The following is a 24,704-nucleotide window of genomic DNA, read 5'->3' on the forward strand; positions in this document are numbered from 1 at the left end:
AAAATGCTGACTTTCGCACTCCTCCTTAATATTAAAATGGATTCTATTGACACTTCCAGTTGAGTTTATAGCAATGAACACATCCCCTCCATTGGAAGGATTTTATGGCACAAGAAGCTGAAGCTAAATGTCAAAGTGCGTAAACGTCAAGTGAATTGATTAGACTTCTTGATCGTTTCGGTTTTTCACGGCGGAAAGTTAGAGTTTAGGTTTAATGGGTGCTTTAATGAGTAGGCAGAATGCGGCTATCGAAGAAGCCGATGTTGGATCTAATCACGCATATAAATATCCTCCGAAGTCAGGTGCGTAGTTGAATATAGAAACGAAAACATAGACGTCCTGCATTGCAACGCCATTAGTCAAGCTGTGGAGCTTGTAAATTATTGATGGAAAAAGTTTTAGGAAAAGTGCAAATAAAATGCAAACATATATATCCGGAGCTGGTCTATCTATTCACTTAGTCGCACTGGAAGTTTTATTATATTAAGCTGCGTCGTTTGCGAATCGCTACAGTTGTGCAAGCCAAATATGGGACTTGAACCCTAATTAGTAAATAAATAGAAGCGAATGAACGGACTGTATTACGTGCAGGAAGGAAGAGTTGGATAATATTTATTGAGCTTGGTTGATCGACTTGGTTTAAATGTATTGTCAAGATGAGGATATTGTGTTGAAACAAGGAGTACACAAGAGAATATAAGCAGCTAAATCCGCGAAGAAAACAAAGAACTCTTCGCATCAACACCTAGGGACGCTGTTACTGAATCCACAAAAGTGAAGGGCTTAAGTTAAGAATGCTCAACATTTCCTCCTCCACGAAACTCGGATCCTTCCTTGTTAACCGAAAAAGTACTCGGACCAAAAGCAGACCAAACTCTATCGATGACTGTCTGTTTTGTTCCCGCAATCTTGGTTGGGAGCAAACGTTTTAGTGTTGTGCCATCGACATCTTCCGAGTGCATCAGTTGGCAGAGTGATTGCACTACTTGAGTGTAACAGTCGTTACATGACCGCAAAAAGGGACATTGTGCAAATATCTCGCTAGAAGCGAGTGGACGATATCTACCGTCTTTGATCGAGACGACGTTTTCGATTTGAGAATGGCCGTTCAAGGAGGTAATCAACTGGAGAGGAGTTTTATGCCTAGAATTGCGCGATGTGCACGGCGATCGTGTGAAATGATCTAAACCACATAGATTATCCGCCATCAAGGTGAGCCACGGTTTCATATAAGCCCAAAATAACTGAAGCGGCGCATGAGGGAGAGCCCCTTCTAGTGGATAGATCAGTATGTAGCGATTCTGTTGGGCGAATAGCAGTCGTAGTCACGACGAAGACCGGGGCCTTCTCAAGTTGACCCTGGTCCAGCTTCGCGGAAATAACTATGCTTAAGTGCTACCCACATTCGCTTGTCCATCTTCTCGACCTGTGGAGAACGCAATCTTGAACTTTTTGAAACGCAGACTGATATTGGACTGTGGATAGGATACGACAAACACCATACAGTGTTTCTTCCGACAATCAACAGAAACGTATTCTTTGGATAGACGTTCAGATGCAAAACAGTTAAAGCATAGGGTTGATCCATGGCCTTTGATTCGCCAGTTGTTAGCAACGGTGGATGCGATACGGATACTGGTAGGTGCACGAGGAAGACTTTATTGTTATCGAATTTGATCACATCACGTTCTGACCAAATGAGACTTAGACCTTCTGTCTCCACATCATCAAAAAACTGCTCATAGGTCTCTAGTTCTACATTCGCAAGCACTTCAACTAGTGGCGATGTTAGTGTGGTCATCACCGTCGAGTATCCTTCCCATGCCGTAGATTGAATGGACACCAAGTGCAAAAAAATTGCAACAGAGCTCTCCAATAAAAAGCATCTTCAGACCAAACAAACGCACCCATAACGACGCCAGCACTATACAACTGCCGCTGCATGGCAAACCCTCGTAGAAATCATAGAATATACTGAATTTCTTTGGTTCGCGATTTTGGCAACGGAAGCTTGAGAAACTCGTAGAGGACCGAGAGAATTTCTGCGGCAACGATGCATTTTCGGAGCCCATCGCCTATCTCTCTCTTTCCGAAGTCATTATCAGTTATATTTAAATAGAAATGTTCGAGAAAGTTTAATTTTGCTCCCCATTAAAATGAGTCTACAAAATACTTCACTCGTGGTAACTCACGTTTCTGTTGATTATTCTGATTTTGTTTTCTATTTGCAGGAAATTACTTCGGAACCCATTTCATAATGGGCGGGGAACGTTTCGATACACCTCAGCCTGAGGCGTATCTATTTGGTGAGAATGCCGATTTGAATTTTTTAGGCAGTCGCCCGACTGCGGTGAGTTCCTATCGAGATTTTATTGACAAACACTCGAAAATTAGTCCTTTAAACCTTTTCCAGTTCCCATATCCTCCGCCTCAAGCTAACGAACCAACAAAAACTTTAAAAAGTTTAGTGAACATTCGTAAGGAATCGGTTCGTTTTGTTAAAACATCAGAAACTAATTTGATGAATATTGAGTTCATATTTGACTCGGATGCCAAATGTGCAATCACCATCTACTACTTTTGCTCGGAGGAAGTTACTCCAAATGGTGTTATTCTGACTCCACGTGACCCATCGCTTAATTCTGAAACATATCGATATAAACGCGGCGTTACGCAATCATTTTCCCAGCCCACACACATGTTTAATCCCAATCTGTATTCGGAAGAAGATCTTTGTTACAACCCAGAGAAAGATTGCTATCCAATAGCGATTCACTGTGTTGTTGATGAAGGTGCTGAAGGTAAACGTGAGTAACAAGAACGCGATATGATTATGATATTCGTATCTAACGGAATTTCACATTTCTTCATTAGAGTTGCGACAATCACATACGACCATTTGCGTAGTGGATCATCATGCTGACGGCACATACGCGCTGCGAGCATTAAAACAAAAAATATTTGTCGATGGTCTTTGTTACCTGTTGCAGGAAATCTATGGGATTGAAAATAAAGCGATCAACAAGCCAACGATCGATGATGATAGTGATGAGAATGGAAGTGAATGTGTGATATGTATGAGCGAAACTAGAGATACTCTGATACTACCTTGTCGTCACTTGTGTTTATGTAATTCGTGCGCTGACTCACTTCGATATCAAGCTAATAATTGTCCGATATGCCGAGCTCCATTCCGAGCCCTTCTGCAAATTCGTGCCGTTCAAAAGAGTTTGAATACAACGATTACGAACGCAGCTGCTCAGAATCCTTCAGATGTAAGTTAAGACTGCATATTGATAGTTTTGCACGTCAAGATAAACTTTCAAACATTTAGCCTAACTGCGAACACATTCCCCCTGGATATACTCCTGTATCTTTGATTGAAGCATTGAATGGCCCTCCTGCGATCACAGGACGATCTCTTTCTAACGATGGATCAGATACGTTGGACGCGGTTCAAGTATGTTCTGCAGAATTAGTTACAATTAAAATGCTTTCAACCCATTTTTTCACTAGGCCATTGAAATTCTCAATAAATCCCGAGATAAAAACGATAAACAAAGCACTCCCCGTGGTGAGAAACGTTCCAAGGATAAAAATTCTACTCCAGCAGAGGTTCTAGATGATATTTTTAAAAAGTATTCATTGTTCAACGAATTTTACATTTATTTCAGTTTCGAATGTCTGTGCTGCTAACAAAAGAGAATGAGGAGACTCCAGCTGACACGGGTAGCAAACAACAGAATGGAGTCGTACGCAATGATTGCGAGAAAGCGTCAAAAGAGAAGCTATGCCATAGTCGAAATCATAGCCGAGAAAGCGTTCAGATAATCAATGAGCGCAACAATTCAAAAAGAACGCAATTAGAAGGGGATGAAGACAGTGATAATGAAAATTTGTCACCTCTTTTAAATTCACAAACGCTGAAAGTGTCAAATTCAGCTTTGCATATTGACGGCGTTGAAGAATCAATCGATGACACCGACACAGACGCCGACGATACATCAGAAAAGGCTTCACAACGGGTAAGTACCAAATGTTTCATGTGATCTTAACCACATTTTTCATTAAAAAATACACAAAAACAAACAGAACAAATCATTTTGGTGTACACAACAACTCTATGGTATTTATCTAATATGATAAATTTGTAAAAATGTAATTTTCTAGAAAAGGAATCGCCCTGCGCTTCCAGCTGATGGTGATGGGGTTATATTGGCTGGCGCTGAGGATTCCGATTATTATACACCTGAAGATCCTCAAACTACTATCCTAAGTCCTCTGTGCCCCGAGAAAGTATGGGTCTAATCAAATTCACTCTTCTACGCAATATGATTTTAGATTTGCTTAAAAAATACGTACTTAATTTCAATGCAAACTCTTTACTAGGTTAGACGTTTGACTTTTTATACACAATTGTTTTATTATTTTTGATTTTAACAAGATAACTGTTTGTGTGGAGACTGCGTCTCATCGTAATACTAACAGAAATGTACGACTAACATTGCCGTAATGTGTTTAGAATCAATAGAGGATGTAATTTTTGCCTGGAAGTAGTTAGGATGTGTACGTTAGAGGTTGGTTCCCATTTGCGGATGCCTTGTATGTTTTTGGATTCCCTCCATGGTGTTTCCCATAGGACATACCAGATTTGATAATTTAGTGCAAAGTATTTCGGCTTCTGTTTTTTTCTTTGAACTGCTGTATTCTCTGTGATTATTCCTGTCGCTATATCTGAGTTAACCGTACATGGACACATTTTTCCCATATAAGGATCGCCTTGAGAGTTGTTTGGAGACGGTAGGCTCATATCATTAAGCTGCATCTATCGACATCTACTATTGGTTCTATAGCATTTACGTTTTCATCAAGCATCAATCATAACCATACCTGAAACATTGACTAACGCCTGTAATATAGTAGCTACTAATTCCCAATCATCTTATTCTCAATCTCCAATAGCGAATTTTCAAAAGCAAGAGTCATGCATGGCCAATCACTATTTTTTGTTAGTTTTCAATGAAATAAATTCACACGAAACATATGAACTTCTAATAAAATGCACTTAAAATCTTTTCGCGTACTTCGAACACAAGTCTAAGGGCAGTGAAAAGACAATTTCAAAAGAAAACGTAACTGTTAAAGCGCCATCAACCACGACCATAGCATCAACAGCTCTCAAGGAAAACATCAACTCCTTACCAGGTAATTGGTTGAGGGCGGACCTGCCCTGAGATCTATGGATGTCGAATTTGTTTTGTTAAATCAATTTGATTTTTGCTAGATAGTCCAATCAGTGGCAATTCTTCGTCAACCCGAAGTTCAGGTGATAGCTATTCGTCCAGCTCATCGACGAAACAATTGCTAAGTAAGAGCCCACCGGTAAATGATGCAAACACAAAGATCGTGTTGGATGATAAATCGAACACAGTTACTGCCTGATGTGCAACGAAATAGGCTAGGAATTGTGTCGCGCGAGCGCTTGAATCTCTTCCAGCCTTTAAATCTGACATTACGACATATTCTACATGAAATATAAAATATCTTAATGGCAATGGTATATAAAACATATTATGTAGTGTACAATCAGGGTTGATCCTTTGAATATTATTTTAGGATACATGTAAAGTGTATAAACATTATTGCAATCTGTATAGTTATACCTAGTTTAAAAACTACAAATACATATTTTTGTTAGCTTTAATCAAACATATCGTTTCATTTTACGTCGAAATTTCAAACGCAAGGGCACTATGAACAAATCTTTTCAGGCTTCCATTTTCCACTACTCTGACAAACAATCTCCACTTCTTCTCCGTCATCGCACTCTATTGATATTTTATCCTCGTATAAATAAGATCGGCCCTTTACAATTTCCGCGTTATTCGGTAATTTCGGTTTATTGCACGATATCTCTGTAATAGGAACGACATTGTAGAGAAATTAATTTGAATCGATGAGACTCGAGTATTTACTTGCACAGCGCGCCAGGACTTTCGACCACTTTCCCAATGGATTACAGACTATTTCAGGACTGCCATGTAGCATGTATCCCTCATTGCAGTGTAGAAGGATTTTATCGCCAATTTTAAATCGTTTTCCTGGTTTTAAGTATTATTTCAATACAAATATTCTCTTACGGGTTTAGAAAGGTAATAAGAGATGCATGTTGTCATGCTAATAACATACCTGCATTTCCTTGTAAGTTCATGCTTATTGGACGAGGTGGTTTGTCACAATACTTTTCTGAAAGTATAAATTAAATTTTTTATTAATCGAAAATATTTCATTTGTGATCAGACATTTTTGTTAAACTACTTAATATTGAACATAAAAATGACTGTTGGATATAGTAGGTGCTCTCTCGTATATGAAATCATTGTGATGCTTTTGGCTTTGGCGGAATAATAAAAGGACGTACAATGAATAGTACCGACTTAACAATTGATGTAACCAAATCGAATAAACCAACGAAGGGCGCAAAAGAAGCGATGGATCCATTCTTACACTACTTAATGTTGTGGCAATTACAGGGTGGAACGTGGTTAATTCCTTTGGCAAAAAAAGCTCAAAGCTTCAACTATATCGTAGAGTAAAACAAAACAACCCTGCCATGGTACTGTCGCCATAAGGCAACATTCGGGAATGAGGTAATCAAACAGGTTGCAAAAGCAACTGTGAACTTCTTTTGCATGCACTAGGCATGAGAGTGTGTTTATATGGTGGGAGAACAAATTTAAAATGTGGTTGCGAGCTAGCCAACAATTCTTTTGAGTTCCAGTCGAAAATCCTGAAAGAACCTTCCCCGAAGTGATGAAGCTAAGTTCATGCGACAGAGAAGGATCCACCCCCAAAGCTAGCAATTACGTTCAACATCGCTTTCCTCAATAATCGGCACTTTACTCGACGCATTATTGGCGCTAGACTCATCTTTGCTGTTTTGTTTAAAATCTGAACATGGAGATATCAATCAATATCAAATTAAGATTGTGCCGCATCTACGTTCTCTTTATGCTGCTATAAAGGAACAACATGCGGATGTTACCGAAGAGGAAGTTCGAAGAACTGGAGGGGCCCTGGTCTGGATTGAGTGCAGAATTTCTGGTGTAAGAAATTTACCAGTATACACAGTTAGTTGACACATAGCATAAATCAGGTCATTAGTCGGCCGGAGGAATTTCCACCCTTCCTCACAGCGGGAATTACCTACATTGTCCCTAAAAAGGACACAGCGGATACAAGACCGATTACTCCTTTATTAGTGGGATTAGCGGTCAATGCGCACCTGGAGACGAACAACATTCTGTCCGAAGAGCAGAAGGGTTTTTGAATTGGATCAAGGGGTTGTAAAGAAAAACTCATTATCGACTCGGTCGTTTTACGACAGGCATCTAGAGGCCAAAAAATCTCTTTAGTTGCTCTATCAATTATGCGAAGGCTTTTAACAGCGTCCCGCACATCTGGCTAATCGATGTCCTAGGTCTATACCATATTGATCCAAAACTAATAGTTTTTGGCGACAGTCGTGAAAGAGTGGCATACCACCTTCCCAGTGCTTACGTCTGAGAGTACTAACACCTCAGAGCCTATCCGTATCCGTAGAGGCATCTTTCAAGAGGATTCATTGAGTCCTCTTTGGCTCTGTATGGCTACTGAATGATGCTAGAAGGCATATTTTCCCAATAAAGTATGGCTTACGTGCCAATTGCGACACACTTGATGTAATAAGATAACATCAAGCTATATGCTGGTAATGATGATCACCTTAGAAGTCCGCGAATATGTTAGTAGACATGTTTAGCCATGATATTCGAATGGAACTTGGAATAGCCAAGTGTCGAATCCAAGCTATCCGCAAAGGTTATCACGAGCTGCATGCCGTCCACAGCATTTGTCATCTCCAGACAGACAGACAAATTTCTACAAGTAGCTAGGAATTCTGCAAGGAACCCGTGCTCGAGTTTGTGATCTGTAGGATGCTCTGCTGTCCGAATTCCTGCGATGTATAAAGCTGATACTGAAGTCGCATCTCTCGGGGAAGAATAAAATAAACGGATTGAATGTATTCGCTATCCCTTCACTGGCTTCTGCATTTGGAATATTGCCGTGGACGAAAACTGATCTGGAAAACATCCAGCCGCGGATACGGAATACTATGTTCAAATTCCGAATGCTTCATCCAAACTCTGCTGTGGAGCCCTGTGGATGACATCACCGCCAAGGCGATTCGCTGCGCACTTATCTTTATAGCAAAGAGCAGGCTAGTCTCTTGCATGCGGCTTTTGCACGGCAGATTGTGGGCTGATCCTACTTAACTTGGAGGGTCGACCTTTCAATGCTCAGAGTAGGGTGAGTTAGACCAAGAGCATATCGATGAATGCAAGTCGAAGGTGGCCATTTGTCAAACAGATTGCTGTGTACTGGGAGCTCATTACTGAGACGGAGGAATTTATTATAATGAGACAGCGGGTGGAGAACGACCAGTGCAGAATGTTTGCAATTAAATTCTAAATGATATAGGTTAAGATCTTTCTATCATCATCATTATCAAAAGCGCAACAACCGGTATCCGGTCGAGCCCTGCCTTAATAAGGAACTCTAGACACCCCGGTTTTGCGCCGAGGTCCACCAATTCGATATCCCTAAAATCTATCTGGCGTCCTGACCCACGCCATCACTCCATCTCAGGCAGGGTCTGCCTCGTCTCCTTTTTCTATCGCAATAACAAAATTATCTCTGGTATTTGCTCTATGAGCTTGTCAAAGCTAATAATAACCAATTAAAATTTGCAGGCAACTAGGACATACCTTGACAAATATAACTAATTGAATCCCATACTCCGCTCTCCTGACATGTGGCAACGTTAGTTCCTACAATTGTCAAGTTATTTGGGCATCCATAATAAACTTTTGTCCCCACCGGAATAAATATCGGATTGTGCCGCAAACTTTCCAAATCAATAATAATCGTTCGATTTTCGGAGGATAAAACGTTCACAATTAATCCATTGGATGGCGGTTCCGGGGCATCCTTCAAATTACAATGTTCCATATTTAATGTGGTAAGAACTTCATCATAAAATTCAGTGCTCGTCCTAAGCAAGTAGTCCTCTTGACTTTCCAATGACGATGTATCCTCGGAATGTTCAGTTACCTTTCCTGTTTAATTTGAATAAGCATCAATAGAAACTCTAATATTGGGTAAAATTGGAATGATGCGTGTTTTACACAACGATTTAACCTACCCGTGGTAAATCTCAGAATTGATGCCGGGGTAGTGAGTAATTTGAGAGGAGTGGTAGGGGTTGGCTTAGGTGGCTTAGTTGAAGTTGTAGTTGATGTAGTAGTAGTAGTTGTTGTTGTTGTCTTCGGGGTTGTGGTAGTACTTGTAGTCACCGTTGGCTTTAATGTTGATCTCACTGTTGTTGACGGAGTCGTTAACTTCACTGTTGTTGATTTGGTCGTTGACCTCATTGTTGTTGATTTAGTCGTTAATTTCATTGTTGTTGGCTTTGTTGTTAATTTTGGGGCAGCTTTTGTCGTCGTTGCAGACGTTGTTGTGGATGAAGTAGCAGAAATTGATTTCTGAGTGGTAGAGGTGGTAGTAGGTCTTCTGGTTGTAGCTCTCATTACGTTTCTTCCTATAAATCTATATATACTTGATGATCGTCCCCGACTCATTGGAATTTTTGTTGTTGTAGTAGGGGTGACTTCTATTGATGTTGGTTTCCTTGGAGCGGCACATGCTGGTACTTTTATATCCCATTCGCCTGATGGTAAGTGATAAAATTTAGTGAAAGTGAGACAAATATTTGATTCCACTCAATATTTTCATCTCACCACTGTCCATGCATACGGTTATACTTTCAACAATATTCCCCTCAACATTACAAACTATTTCCGCGAAAGCTCCGACGTCATACTCTTTCAAAGTGGAATTTAGAGGTCCACTTTCAGTTCCATATGAAATTGAGGCGCTTTTTGATATTTCAATTGGTGGACAGCGAACTTTACCTTAACAAGAAATAAGTAACGAAGTGCTGTATGTATTGGATGTCAATTGTTATCACTTACTTATACAAACTGGACTCATCCCTGACCATTCTCCGTTCGATAAGCAAATGCGGTTTGGATTACCTTCTAAAAGATAACCATCATGACATGTATGCTTTGCAAAGCCACCATAGGTTAGACTAGTGTAGTTAATAGCTCCCATTGTAATATCAGGAAGAGGACGGCATGTTACAACTAAAGTAAACAAAATTTTAGTTAATAAATGATCCAAATGAACTCCTTCCATAGAGATATTAATCCTTCAAAAATTGTTCTGCTTGCAATTTTTGAGAAACCTTTAAATTATACTAACTTTGACAATAAGGAATTCCTGGAGACCACTCTGAAGTCCTCAAACATTTACGCATAACATTGCCATGCAATTTATACCCCTCATCGCATTGATGAAAGGCTTTATCATGAACAATATTAACGCGACCGTTGGCCAGATTCAAGTCCGATTTGCATGGTTTACAGAAGTTAGATGGCAATATTTCAATTGCACCATGGACTCCCATTTTGAAATCGGTCCAAGCATAGAGATTTCCTCTGTATGGCTCACAGGAACTATGGAACTCCTTAATTTCTGCTGCAGTGATGAAAGTGTCCCAAATATCAAAATATGCAATATTGCCAACAAATGATTCGGATTCACTGAAATCACCGTTAAGTTGATCCTTTATCAGAGAAATGAGTCTTTTAAACATTTATAGCAGAGTGAAATTTTTATCGTTCATTTACCTGCTCTTGTCCAATAATTAATATGCCACCTTTCTCAATAACACTATTCGCACTCAAATTAAGGCCGGCATGCAATAATTTACCATCCAAATAGATTTCGTAGTAGCCGTTATTACTTGTCCATGCGACACAAATGAAATGCCAGATGCCATCGTTAATGGTAATATCAGTAACAATATGTTGTCCATGAACGTAGAGCACGAATCTATGAAAAATACATAGTTTATGGAAACGATTGGGTCAATCACTTTGAAAAATCTTTCAAAAAATTACCCATTATAATCGGTGAATGTAAACATATTATCCATATCTAAGGTAGCATACGAGATAATTGTGCCATAATTGAAAGAATCGTTTGTTTGTATCCAAGTACAGAATGAAATCTAAAAGCAATTAAGAATTCGTCATTTACAATATATAAAAGTTTCATTTCAACAAAAAACAACAGTGATCATCACTAACTTAGGAGCGCTGCCAAGATAATCATAAGGTTGATGCAGGCTAGCTCATTTCGTCCGGTCCAAAAACAGCTACGCCAGAGGAAATTTCCTCTGGCACAGGTTGGGACAACAGTTGCGGTCAGTTTCTATTCTCTTATTTCTGTTTCCCACATTTTCTGAAGTTGGAAGGGCCTCAGTATGCATTTAACAGTTCTTTGTTGTTGGAATCGAGTCGAAAGAACGGTGTTGAAGATCATGAACACTTTAGCTAGCAGGGCACTTATCATGCCCTTATTATTGTGCTTCCGAGACTACAGTCTCTGACAAGAAGGACTAAAAACCTTTTTGGAATAGTAGTGGTCTCTGCACACAACGCACTTTCATCCAGTGAAGAATATATAAATTGAGTACACCGTCAAAACCGTGAAATGCATTGAAGACTAAGGAGGTATCACAAAGCTCGCTAAAGCCCAACTTGGACTATTTTTTTTTGTCGACGAGCAATCGCTCCTCATTCAACCATTGGCTAAATACCTGACACGTTTTTCTTCAAATGCTCGTTTGACACAAGTGCTGGCCTGATCAGCTCTAACACCGTCTACATCAGCTCCCTGCTACCATATCGATTTGTATACTACTTGTATGTATGGGATAAGTGAGCTCTCAGAGTAGTAACACTACAATTAGGAAATATTTACTATAAAATGTACACTACACTCTTGTTTTATTGCCCAAAGTAACTGACGACAAGATCTGTGCAGAAGCATATATTTCGAAAAACAAAAATGATATTAAACACTTGCAAACTGTGCATTTGTATTCAAGTGGCAAATCTTATCTCTTCTCAAAAAAATGGCAAATTGACCACGCAAAAATGGGGCGACTCCGTGTAGTCGAGAGTCGTCAGTCATATCCCTTTGGGTACTATCTTGATCAAAGTCAGCAAAATTTCCATCATTGTGCAATTATTTTAGGTTTATATTTTCATCATATTTATGAGGTAGAAAACTAGCATTAGAACCTTGTCGGACTTGATTACGCTCAAATGAGTTGCTCTGTTGATTGGAGCCATTTATTTTAATGAATTTAAATACATGAAATAACTTACTTCTTTTAAATCTTTCGCGGGTCCTTCTAACTTAGCATAATTCGTTGTGCTCGGTTTTGAAAATTTCATATAGAAATCTGGAGTTACTAATATCTCACAGTTTTTACCATAAAAATAAGGTGGACATTTACAAGTGTATTCACGATATTTCTCTTCATTCAGATCACTACTACCGACAACTCGTAAAGCCTTTGGGGTACATACTCCATTATTCCTGCATGGTCTTACATCGCACGGATTGTGCGATTGCGCACAATCATATCCCCGAAGTCCAATAGGGCATTTGCACATATAACTTTCTTGTGTGGCTGGAAAATGTGGAAGGTCTATGCAAATAGCATTTTTATGACAAGGAAGATAGTCGCAAGGACGTAGGTGGCATCTTTTTCCTATTATTCCTGGCGGGCATTTGCATTGATAACCATCTGGGATGTTCTCACATCGGCCATTTTCACATAAATTGTGGCGACAATAATCAACTTTCTTTTCACAGTAGGTTCCATCAAATCCTGTCAGGCATTCACACATTGCACTTCCAGCTACTTCTAGACACGTTCCGCCGTTGTGGCATATCGAATTTACGCAGGGACTAACTATCTCTTCACAAAACTGTCCAGTATATGGTAAAGGACATGTGCAAGTGACGGTGGTAGCATTTACTTTATTACAGGAACCATGATTGAAACATGGTGCTGATACACACAAGTCCACAGCATGCTCACAGTGAGGCCCATCGAAGCCTTGGTCGCATTGGCAATAATATGAACTTTGAACATTCGAGTCAGTAATGCACACGCCATTTGGCCCGCAAATTTTCGGATTCATAATACAAGGGTTGGGTCTTTCAAGTGTACATTCTGAACGGGAAGTAGCTCCTCTTGGAGATGTATGCCCTGAAGGGCATTTTTCGCATTGTGTCTGATCGTATTCCGATTGATATTCACCAGGGTTACACTTGCGACAAAACGGCATTAAGCTGTGTGTGTTAGTAACCTCAGGACGTAATTTCTTGCGAGGAATTTTTATTTTGGCCGCCGTGCCCGGGGGACACTGCTCTGGAATTTAAAGATAAATTGAAAGAAGATGAATTTTTGGGATATGAGCTTTAGAAAAAATTTGAATATAGAATATGAACTATTTTTATTTATATAACGGAATTCAACAACTCACGTATGCAATCCTCAATATGTCGTCGTCCACCTTTTCGAGTGGACGTATGGGGTGGACAGCTCGTACACAAAATCTGTCCTAGTTGGCTGTTATAAGTACCAATGGGACACGTGACACATCTGTTGAACAACGCATCTTGAAACGTTCCCCTAGGACATTGAACTAAGCAAAGCCAAAAGAAAATCTGATTAGAATAAACTCACCTAATCTCCAAATGTATTTACTTACCACACATATGTTTCTTAAAAATACTTCCGTCCGAACATTTGAGAAATTCTTCAATTTTGAATCGTCTCACATCAATATTCAAACTCTGCAGTCGTTTTTTCAAATCTTCACTTCTGCTTACAGAATGTAATTCATTACGAACTGTTTGTAAATTTTCAGCGAGTGTTTTGCCTTTTTTCCAAACACCGAGTTTCCGTCCGATACGAGTGTAGAGTTTGATGCGGATGTTGTATTTCTGTTTTACTCGCTGCTTCCTATCTTCATTAGATGGCTGTATTTCCCTTTTGAAAACTTTGTAATATGTTTTGCCGTTAATTTCATTGTCAATATCTTCAGTACTCTCGGTATCTGCAGTACATTCTGGAGGTGTATTCGATACAAGTTCACATTCTTCGAGCTCGTTGCACATGTATTTTTTAAGATGATCGATAAGAATTTTCTGCAACTAAAAATTCATAAAGCTATTGTGTTTGGAGACAAAAAATTGTAGCTCTTCTCTGAAAAATGGATCATTCGTTATACTCAAGGATAGCTTAGAAAGAACCTTAAACCGATTAGCCAACAAACTTATCATTATCATTTATGAAATATTGTACCCACATCGTTATGCTTAGTTTCATTTCCACAAATCGGCTCTACATTGTCAGAATCAACCGGAATGGTCAGAATTTGCTCTACGCTATTAGGAAGTTCGAGTGCTGAAAAATATAGAAATCGTACATATTGTTACTAAGTTGAAGTTCCACAAATTCAACGGGTGTTCTATGCGGATGCTGGGAATATGCAACACTCTATATGCGGAACTTGATTCTTCACAAAATTTAAGCCTTCCACTTTTAGAAAGTGATTCCTAAAACGATCTGAAGTCTCAAGTCTGATCCCCTAAAGTTGATGCAATTAGTAAAACTCAGTCATGAGAAATACATAGTACGCTTCCAGAATAACATTAACTTAATGCTTGCTCTCTACAGGGCTTAAAATGTTGGCTTTCTTCCTCTGTAGCAGCACCAATTAAATTTAATGGCTAGATCAATAATATTCAAAAGAGGAATAGTTCTGTATTCTAGTATTTTTCCCATCCGAAACGAACGTCGGAAATCTATAATGGTCATACTTTCAACCATGCAAACAAAATAGTCTAATTACCAAACCTTTTAAATGAAAAAGGCAGTAGAAATTTAACTCCTAAAATATTTGGACATACGTGTGCAATCTGGCGTTGAATCTACTTTCCAATCAGGGGATTCATTCAAACACGTAAGATTAAGACTCTCTTGATAATCATCAGTGATACTGTCGAACACTGCATAGCCGGGATTGCAAATTAATTCGCACCATGTATATGTGATATTTCTTGCGCATAGAATATTCCCGTTGAGAGGAGGTTTTAAAGTATCGCAGAACATTTCTAAAATAAATCAAGTCAATATTAAAAATATAAATTTCCTAAATAACATATTACTGAACCTTTTACTGTTATATTAATAGAGCATGAAGCATTATTTCCGTATTTATCGAAAGCCGTATAAACAGCTTTATGAAGTCCCTCCCCTAGAATCCCCGGACTTAAAGATTTTTGAACAATAACCTCAGTGTTGGAATTATCAAAGAATGTTGGTTCCTCCCATTCGATAAATTCGGTTTTCGTATTGCGCACGCGATATTCCTCAGGATCGATACAATTCTCTGCGACTGGAGGAACTTTGTCGATAACCTGGACTATAAATGAACAATTGGCCTTATTGTTAAATGGATCACTTGCAATATAGGTGAAAGTGTGGTTGCCGATGTTCAGTTTGACACCATCAGTAATGTTAACATTCTGTTTCAGCCAGTAAGTGACATTGCGGCCTGATGAATCTACAAGAGCAAAATTAATGTAAATTGTCTACTCAGATTCTTGGACTCTTGGATATTCTACCTGACATGTTTGTTGGAATGGGTAGCGTTTTAATTATAGTATAATCATTGGATTCCTCGACAAACACTGATATGTTTTCAGGGCATGTAATGTGTGGCGGAGTGATATCTGAAAAAATAGTCCAACATTATGCTTGTCTTTCAACATTAGCTTTTCCAATTTGTGACGTGAACTTCATCTCAGTCATATTCCAAGAGGGAAAAGCTTTTGCTAACTTACCTACACACTTTGCATTTTTATTCTTATGTGTCCATATACCATTCTTCTTCCCAGCACAAGTTTTGGTTTCTGGACCTCTGACAGTGAATCCTTCCGGGCACAATAGGGTACAGTTTGTTCCGTGGGGTACTTTTTGCTCTGTACAATCACCGAATTCATAGCTTCCATATGTGGGTTTAGGCAATGGCGAACATAAAATTTCTGGAATATTATTTAGTTTTAGATCTTATCATTCATATTCTTCTCGTCTAAGTTCACTAACGTTTGCATGTTGTTTGCAATCCATCCCACTTCGCTAATGGCAAACAAGTTCTGCTTCTTGAACCAACCAGATAGTATCCAGGACCACACTTGAAAGTGCAGTCTGTATCTATTGGCATTGGTTCAGTAACTCGCTTAGAATCAATATCATAAAATTTCATGAATGTTGAATTGCGTGGAGAATAATCGAAAAATAAATTCAAATCCTTATTACGGCATAAAGCTAGACCGTAAAACGGAACTAATAGACTGGGACATGTTTTCACTGGAACCGTGAAAAAGTTATTATCAATCACTTGGAAATATTCTGAGAATTTTTCAATACCTACATACGCAAGTTGCTTCTGTTCCTGACCACGTCCCATTTTCTTGACAAAGTCGTAAACTTGTTCCTAGGATCAGTAAGTGTATGACTTTTCGAGGAAAAACTCGAAATGCTTTAAATTTATACCTGTTAGTTGGTACCCAGACTTACATCGAGCTCCGCAAGCAGCGTTTAGTACATTGGCACAACTTGTTGGTTGCTTAACGAAGTACCCATTCTGAGGAGGTGAGAGTTTCGGACAGGTTATTCCTTTGATAGGCAAAAGAAACGAACTTTGGTATTTACGTGACATCCATTATCGTAATGAGAAGGCTTACCTTCACAGCGATTATCTTCAGTTTGTTTGAATCCAGTCTTGCAAACACAGTAGCTCACATTCAGGGCGGGCTGTTCAATTGTGATGTGGTTGATGTCTGGACAGGGCCGGCACATATTCGAATTATGCCAATAAGTACCATTTGGGCAAGCTATAAGCAAAAAAGTTATGAACGCTGCCTCCACTTAGAATATTAGCTAACGCTCTTACGAAAGCATTGATCCTTTAGGCCTGATCCATAATACCCAGAAAAACATTGGCATGTATAATGTCCGGTAGACGTGCCGCATGTACAGTCGGCATTTACATCGCAACAGCTGCCTGTTTTGCTGAAAAGATAGGTTATACAAACAACACAATATAAACTTTACATCAATCACCAAAATACTCACTTCTGGTTTTCACATAATCCATCACATTTGGACTGATTACCCAATTTTACATTGAAACCAATTTTGTAATCTAATTAAAAAATAAGCAAAATTTGAAAAGAAGTATTTACTTAAAAAATCACTCACCAGCATGTAGGGCTTTCCTCGCTAAACTTTCAAAGTGCGAGAAACTATCAAGCAGGAAACTATGCCCTTCCTCAGGTGCGCTCGAAATATTGTACAACTCAATATAGTTCCCCGACTGGATACCTTTTGAGAAAAAATATAATTTGGTTCTGTGTCATTCACGAAACGGAAACCTTCTATTGGATAGCTTTGAGATACCTATAGTGAAAATGGTTACGCCACTTTCTTTCAATTTTGTTGCTATCGGAACTGGATCTTTTCCATTTGAATATCCATCAGTTACTAAAAATATTATCTTTTTGCTATTTTTCCGAGCGTTAATCAAAATTTTCTGTGGTTTGTTTATAAAGAAACAAATCAGATTGTGAAAATATGATGTATAAAATTTGATAATACCTTCGCTTCCTCCAGAGCACCATAGGTATAGGTACCGCCAGCAACGAATTCAATTTGTGGAATTTCATCGTTCAAAAGTGTACATTTATCGTTGTTAACGGACGGCTCCGAAATCTGGTCTACTTGTCGTATCTAGTCAAGTGGAATTACTTTTTTTAGAATGGGTACCCATTGGCTCCTACATAGAGTGTAAAGTAGCTATATAGTCTCTTCCGATTCGAGCTTTCACAATCTCGGCCGATGACAGAATTTATTTATTACGGATAGCAATGATAACAATCAATAATATTTGCACTACACCCTAAGGAACTTTTGTGCTGAAGACTATAGTATATCAATCTTATAACGAACAACCATTTTAGGTTGTGGCCTTTTTTTAAGGTGTTTTAGCCATGTTCGGATGGCTGAGTGGTTAGAGCAGAAGGCTATACGGAAGGTCGCGGTTCAAATTTCACTGGTGGTAGTGGGATTTGTATCGTGATTTGACGTCGGATACCAGTCGACTCAGCTGTGAATGAGTATCTGAGTCAAATCAGGGTAATAATCTCGGGCGAGCGCAATGCTGACCACATTGCCTCCTACAGTCTACTGTAGTGTACCGTTACGGTCTTTAATGAAGTGGTATAACACACTTCAAGGCCCTGATCCAATATAGATTGTTGCGCCAACGATTATTGTTATTAGCCATTCAAACGGTATTCCATATTCTTCCAAGTGTATTTCGATGTCATGCACTGTTGCTGGGTCCTAGGATATGTATGGAGGTTTCGCTACCTTCCTCATAAAATCTGCAGATAATATCCTCAGTATCTCAAGCTTCCCTAGGTAGTAGTAGTTTAACATACAGTGACTTATGAGTATACGCCTCCAATCCTGAGATCGCTTTAGTTCTCACTGTTCCATTCTTGGTGACCTCACCCAGTACAGTTCCCTCAATTGTGTGCATAGCACTTTTTCACATGAAATACTTATCCGTAACGCACTGTCAGTTCGTATAGGTTTGGTTGAGGTCTATTTTTTTCAATATGACCGTAAGGGTTTAGATGGTTCCGTAGGGGACGCAACGGTAAAGTCTAAATTATACAGCGGAATCTTCTACTCACTTTGTCTTTCTTGAAAACCGCTGGTGTTTTATTCTAATTATTAAAACTAACGAAATTATTACTAATTAGGCAGCCAAATAGGTTCGTTTTAAACATCTATTTGCTTGTTATATGTATATATGTAACTTCAGTGAAATTTCCCAGCTTTACAACCAGAGGGTTGACATAAAACATGTTTTCACTTTCAACTTATGCAATATAATTTCATAAATACAAGATTATTCGCCCCCTATTTACAGTAAATTGATTCTACATTCAACTATTTTATAAACAACATTTTATAACAACTTAATCTGAATACTCGCATGGCCTTCCATTTATTCTCGGAATGAAATCCGTCAATGACATCGCCATGTAAACATTGCATTGCAAACCATAACAAATGACTACCACCCGGTCGGGAAACCCCGGAAATAACGTATAAACGCCGGTTGATAAACTCAGCGATAAAGCCAGACCCCGGCGACAGATCTTTTCGAGCTTATCAAGGGTTATGTGTATAGAATTTTGCAATCGCAAATGTAACATACTTGAAAATAGTATAAAGAAATTGTTTGAATCATATATTGAAGTTGACTGTTATCAACATAATGAGAGATGCTTCTAATGTATGCTTGCCGAATACTGACTTTATGAGTAATGTCTATTCAACCTATGAATGCTGGTATATATGGAGGAAATACTTACAACTTTTCCTTGGGAGCTATACGTTACCAATGCTACTCTCGTGTAATTGTAACTAACGTTGAAATCACTCAGAAGTTTCTTAACAAATTTCGTTTCACTAATGAAATTCTCTTTGCCAACACTTGAACTTGAGTCGATTAAAAAAACCATATCTACACGTTTCGCCTTCCGCTTTATATCATCAATTGCCGTTTTGAAGTTACGGTTTATATCACCCATGTTCGATTTGTAAACAGCATTTTCGAAATTATCACCTGAAATCGGTTTCAGAAACTTTCCTCCAAAATGATTGGATACTGTATAACTAATGTCACCACCAACATCGGGGTTTGCATCTAATCGCGATATTAAATCAGGGATGAATATTTCCGCGCCTATTATCACTACCGAATAACAAGAAATTATTAGAAAAAACTTCATCTTCCTACAGATTTCACAGAAAGCGAAAATCACTGAACACATCTATACAACTCGACTGCCTATCACTGATTGACTAGGAAGCTTAAGACTTCCACTCAAGATATTTTTCAGTTTGAATCTCACTTCCAGTGATTCCTTATCGCAAAAAGAAACAGAAAAGCTGACACATAGGTCATTTTTAAAATGGCACAAACATGCTTCCTGTCGTTCATATGAAATAATTCCATGCGTTCTTCCAATATGAGATTTGAGCCAAAGCTAGGCTTCTCCGAGTCTTTCAACATAATTGCATGTTTTATTTACGTTGCTACTATCAACATTCATTGGAAATTTAATGAGATTTCTTGCATGTGAAAGTAGAAAATATGCATTTATGTATGTCTCATGTTTCGATTACAACAGCACTTTTGAAATGCAGCTTTAGTTCCGTCTGCAGTTTTAAAATCACAATAGCACCTATATTCGGTCATTCGTTTTTTATCACAAATACCCTAAAGCGCTTCCTACTTATTATCCTTCGAGTACGGGACAATTCAATGATCAAATATATATAAATTTTTCTACAAATAAATCCGGAAGGTTGCTATCAGGTGCGATTGATTGGTTCAAAGGCATCAAGAAATCAAACTTGGATATAATAAAAATTTTATTTACGTAAATATATACATATTCGTTTAAAAATATAGATATGAGTTTCTTTTATCTTCTAATATCTTTAAATTTCACTAAGTATCTATTCGATCCTAATATATTACTGTAACTATTTGGCATCGTCCTCATAATATCCTGGATTGAAATACAAGGCTTTATAAACGCCATGCCAAATAAAGCTTGAAGTCTGTAAATAATTATCTGATCTTATTTTTCCCGTTTCCTCGCCAACTTTCTTTGCAAGCGTTTCAATATCTGTATTATGTGCATGTTCCGCCCATACTTTGCACAACATTTCGATGTACCAAGATCCTGTTTTCGGATCACGATGCGTTTTAAACCCTGGAACAGTTGCGTACATAATGATTATATCTGTCATGGTGGGATTATTTATTGTTCGTGATATGCTGTCTGTTTGGACGGAGGTGCGATTCATAGGGCTGAAGGTTCCTGAATCAGATATTGTTCCTCTGTTGGGCAAAAGAAAAAACGAAAAATATAAATTCCGACTGGACATAATAGTCAATAGACTTACCTGCAAAACGGGAATATAAAAACTTTTGGTTTCCCCACCAAATTCGAGCAATGTGTATTACGAAAACAGTGTAAAATGTCTTTTAAATTAATAACTGCACCATCGCTAAATTCTACAAATTCCTTCCCATCCTTTATATCACCATGTGTTAGTAAGGCCATCACGAAACTTTCCGTGCGTCGAGTATAATTTGAGTTGAGAAGTTGCATTAGAACTTGTCGAAATTGACTTAAACACAAGTCTTCGTAGTAAAATACTTCGTATCCGAACTCACGGAATAGATGGATTAAATTTTCTCGATCTATCTCAGCTCCATTTCGCCGGTCCGAGTGTGGAAAATTTATAATGTTCACCATCAAAAAAACACCACGATATTTACTACGCATGGAATACGTTCCAACGCGTTCATCGTAAAAAAGTTTAGTTGATTTCTTAACAATGATTGATGGATCATGCTTTGTAGGTTTAGTGTAGATTTCCAGTGGAAGAGGTTTATCGTCATCGTCATATTTATAAATATCAAATGTATCAACATCTGGCAATGGTTCCTCCTCGGTTTCGGTTGTATCTTTTGATCGATATCCTTCCATGATCTTGTTATCATGGATACTTTGGCATGTATCTTCAGGACAAAGAACTTTTTCGGCAGATGGAAAATTTTCTGTTAAGATATCTAGAAGGAGATTGAAGGCCTTCGGCCCGCGTTTAGTGATTTTTATGAAAAGCTGTCGATGGCAATCTTCCTTTTTTGGAAAATCCTAAACAAAAGAAGGAATGTTGAAATGCGTAAGAAATAATAGGAATCTTTTTGACTAACCTTGTACAAATTCTCTTTCATAATTTGAGATAATATCTTATATTTGACGCATAGATTCATTAATAAGTTCAGCTCAGTCTTCGATGTCAACTTGTCGATATTGTCTTTTATCATTTTACGATGATGATCTTCCATTTTTTAAGTGTTCGTTGAATAGCTAAAAATATATAAAATATGTAGATGATCGCAGGATTGTAGAATTTCAATGGACCCAGCTTATAAAACCGGAAGGGTTTTCCAGGAAAAATGCAGTAGATGCACATTTGAGAGCAATGACAAATTTCTTAGATCGGGTAAAAAACAACAGAGGATTGAATTCATTGAAAAAATTATAGAGGTTTTCAATGGATGGTGTGTAACAAGACAGGCGCTGACATCGGTCTCGAAAGGGATGATCGTTTGATGGTCGCTTACGTTCACTTGCGTGTCGCGTCCGCACTTCTCGCAGAGTTGGGGAGCTGCGACCTCCTAAGATTAACATCGACCGCTTGTATGACCCAACTGTTGCTCAACAGCGATACATATACTGACTAACCCGCCTGAAGATAACGACAAGCATTGGGCTGCCATCAAAAATGCTCTTTTCTTGGGTGCTGCACAGGTCGTTGGCGTTGTCTCGAAGGGCCGTCATAAAAGATCTGGCTGGAGTTAGAGGCTGCTATAATTAGACGCCAAAATAATATTCTCGAGTATATATTTAGCTACTCATTGATTTTGACGAAATGATTTTCGAAATTAAACTCTCCACTCCATTGAATTTTAGTTGAAGGTACTTATGGCTAGGATACAATGCGCAAAACTTTTGGAAACTCTAAGATTTCGTCAGATAGGCCATAAATCGTGTTCTCACTGTAGTTTTAACAGTACAGTGTTATGCTCGTCTTGTATTTTGCACGAATAGTGTTATCACTCCCAAAGATTTACGTTCGTTAGCATAAACCTGTGAAAATTTGCTGCAAAACGCTAAAATTTTTCTTTTCCAACGGAAAGGCGCCATTGCTGGGATGCAAGTTTTCACACAATGGTGAGCCAGATTTTTCCTTTACAATCCCTTCCAAAGATTGTTTGAAAAATATATTCGATGACCTGCAGCCTCTTAACAAAATAATTTTTTTTAGTAAAATCTATGAAGTTATACCGAAGATAAAACGGACAATCTGACCACTCAGTGTCACTTTTACCCCATCCACCTAACATTGAAAAGGATACCCTCGTCTGAGCGGATGGAATCACCACTGAAGTTATCAGAAAGCAGTAGCAGTTTTTAGCTACATTTGCTGACCAAAAGCGAATCTTGTGTCAAACTCTATCCACCCCTTCCGGGGAAGCCATGATTCGACAAATTTTAGACCGAATCAATAGCCACCAAAACTAAGATGCATTCATCGCCAATCACCCGTACGATGGCACACAGACGGAAGAATGAAGCACTGATTTGCACGTGACGTCTGCAGAGAAAATGGTCGACGATCGACTTCAGGTCTGAAAATTTTAAGAACTCATTAAATGAAGGAACGTTCTAGACTTCTAGAATTGCCCTTCCATGGCTCTGCTTACCATCCATCTTCCTGGAAGTCATTGAGAGCTGCATAACAAGCTCTCGTCAATGCCTTCGAATGTATCTTTGGAGTTGGATGATAATTTCTAACGAAGAAAATCTCTGAATTTCTGGCTGATCAGTTACCGATGGACGGATCAAGAATAATATAAACCACATTGCGGATTTGTGATTGTACCTTGAAAAGAAGTTGCTCCAATCCTAATCTCCCGCAAACGTTCCAAACAATTTTACTCGGATGGCAGCAAATAGTCACACGCACGACATACGAGTATTGGTCAAATCCATGTCTCGGTAGTTGAGACTATGGGAACAGACTGTGGCAACGGAGGAATAATCTGCTTTTTCCTTCGCTGATAATTTAACGTAGAATGGGGTTATCTTTGTTTATGCATTTCTGGTTTTCTTTAGTCATTGCTCGCGGCACACTAGTTTGCAGTTTTCTCCTACTTGCGAAATGTATCTTTCCTACAAGATCTATCCCTTTTCCCGTCTATCTAAGCTGCTGCCAGCTAACATTTTTATTAGCCACTACAATTAAACACATCCCGTTCGCAATGAACTTCACTAGGAAAGTACGCAAGAGTCCGAAATAACTTTCTATTGGGAAATTCCATTTCATCATAAAACGTAAGGTACGTTGTCCCCGCACAAGGGATGATTCATTTCGGAAGACATCGCAAACAGGGAAAATCCAGTATCAAACAAAGGAGCCACAAGGTGTATATTATTTGTGCGAATTATCCCTATCCTCACCCATTTCATGTTAAAAATAGTAAAAGCCAGATACTCCTGAACTTCCTAAAACACAACTATTCTGAATGAAACACGAATGCACACGAAAACAATCTTTGAAGAAAGGCAATGTGTGAGCAATTTGAAAGCCTACAGCGCAAAATATCAATTACCTTTTGAGAGGAGATTTAGTACCATCCAATGGGACAATAAATTGCACTATAAGAATTTCGGAAATGTGGATTTTTACTTCAATTGGACCAACAATGCAGCAACAACCACTAAAAACAATGACCGCAAACCAACGATTCACCTGTCAGTTGAGATCTGTCAGAAATTTGACTTGTTCTGATCAAATTCCTCGGGAGTTGCCAGGTGCAATAGGTGGTGAACTGCATTTTCAAATCACCGTTGGGTTAGAAGGGTTCTATTTCAAGCCAAATGAACTAACAGATGGGAAACACGAACGAATTCTGCCATAGATTTGATAGCAAACTAGATAA

The 24,704-nt window shown here is 38.6% G+C and overlaps 3 protein-coding genes across 13 annotated transcripts; 1 reads left to right on the forward strand and 2 right to left on the reverse strand.

The window, feature by feature from the left end:
• Window positions 1-128: 128 nt before the first annotated feature.
• Window positions 129-5,709, forward strand: LOC119658641 (probable E3 ubiquitin-protein ligase MGRN1). 8 transcript variants are annotated; one of them, XM_038066176.1, is made up of 10 exons: window positions 129-302; window positions 2,232-2,350; window positions 2,414-2,807; window positions 2,875-3,275; window positions 3,335-3,460; window positions 3,517-3,615; window positions 3,675-4,025; window positions 4,171-4,296; window positions 5,097-5,205; window positions 5,289-5,709. In XM_038066176.1, the coding sequence occupies exons 1-10, from the start codon at window positions 215-217 to the stop codon at window positions 5,366-5,368; spliced, it is 1,893 nt and encodes a 630-aa protein (XP_037922104.1). In that variant the 5' UTR covers window positions 129-214; the 3' UTR covers window positions 5,369-5,709. The 8 variants fall into 8 exon arrangements, 5 of the variants coding, with proteins under 5 accessions (XP_037922104.1, XP_037922103.1, XP_037922102.1 ...); XM_038066175.1 differs by having other exon boundaries at window positions 2,414-2,801; window positions 5,285-5,709; XM_038066174.1 differs by having other exon boundaries at window positions 130-302; window positions 5,285-5,709.
• Window positions 5,710-5,721: 12 nt separating this feature from the next.
• LOC119658638 (sushi, von Willebrand factor type A, EGF and pentraxin domain-containing protein 1-like) lies at window positions 5,722-20,121 on the reverse strand. Of its 3 annotated transcripts, none has more exons than XM_038066169.1 (28): window positions 19,486-20,121; window positions 17,696-17,827; window positions 17,498-17,630; window positions 17,300-17,422; window positions 17,174-17,243; window positions 16,992-17,110; window positions 16,783-16,932; window positions 16,592-16,714; window positions 16,470-16,532; window positions 16,142-16,405; window positions 15,880-16,080; window positions 15,661-15,768; window positions 15,207-15,599; window positions 14,944-15,147; window positions 14,340-14,437; window positions 13,740-14,178; window positions 13,512-13,673; window positions 12,342-13,396; window positions 11,067-11,176; window positions 10,794-10,998; window positions 10,366-10,729; window positions 10,074-10,247; window positions 9,840-10,013; window positions 9,245-9,769; window positions 8,808-9,158; window positions 6,190-6,246; window positions 5,976-6,101; window positions 5,722-5,915 (listed from the first exon to the last, which is right to left on the reverse strand). In XM_038066169.1, the coding sequence occupies exons 1-28, from the start codon at window positions 19,945-19,947 to the stop codon at window positions 5,752-5,754; spliced, it is 6,549 nt and encodes a 2,182-aa protein (XP_037922097.1). In that variant the 5' UTR covers window positions 19,948-20,121; the 3' UTR covers window positions 5,722-5,751. The 3 variants fall into 3 exon arrangements, with proteins under 3 accessions (XP_037922097.1, XP_037922096.1, XP_037922099.1); XM_038066168.1 differs by having other exon boundaries at window positions 13,740-14,184; XM_038066171.1 differs by lacking the exon at window positions 5,722-5,915 and having other exon boundaries at window positions 8,808-8,870; window positions 8,920-9,158; window positions 13,740-14,184.
• Window positions 20,122-20,533: 412 nt separating this feature from the next.
• On the reverse strand, window positions 20,534-24,534 carry LOC119658643 (caspase Dronc). Of its 2 annotated transcripts, none has more exons than XM_038066179.1 (4): window positions 24,375-24,534; window positions 21,909-22,065; window positions 21,092-21,849; window positions 20,534-21,026 (listed from the first exon to the last, which is right to left on the reverse strand). In XM_038066179.1, exons 2-4 carry the CDS (start codon window positions 22,041-22,043, stop codon window positions 20,666-20,668), a joined length of 1,254 nt encoding a protein of 417 aa, XP_037922107.1. In that variant the 5' UTR covers window positions 22,044-22,065; window positions 24,375-24,534; the 3' UTR covers window positions 20,534-20,665. The 2 variants fall into 2 exon arrangements, with proteins under 2 accessions (XP_037922107.1, XP_037922108.1); XM_038066180.1 differs by lacking the exon at window positions 24,375-24,534 and adding an exon at window positions 24,223-24,334.
• Between the last annotated feature and the right edge of the window lie 170 nt (window positions 24,535-24,704).

This window comes from Hermetia illucens, chromosome 6, assembly GCF_905115235.1.
Source record: "Hermetia illucens chromosome 6, iHerIll2.2.curated.20191125, whole genome shotgun sequence".
Classification (NCBI taxonomy): domain Eukaryota; kingdom Metazoa; phylum Arthropoda; class Insecta; order Diptera; family Stratiomyidae; genus Hermetia; species Hermetia illucens.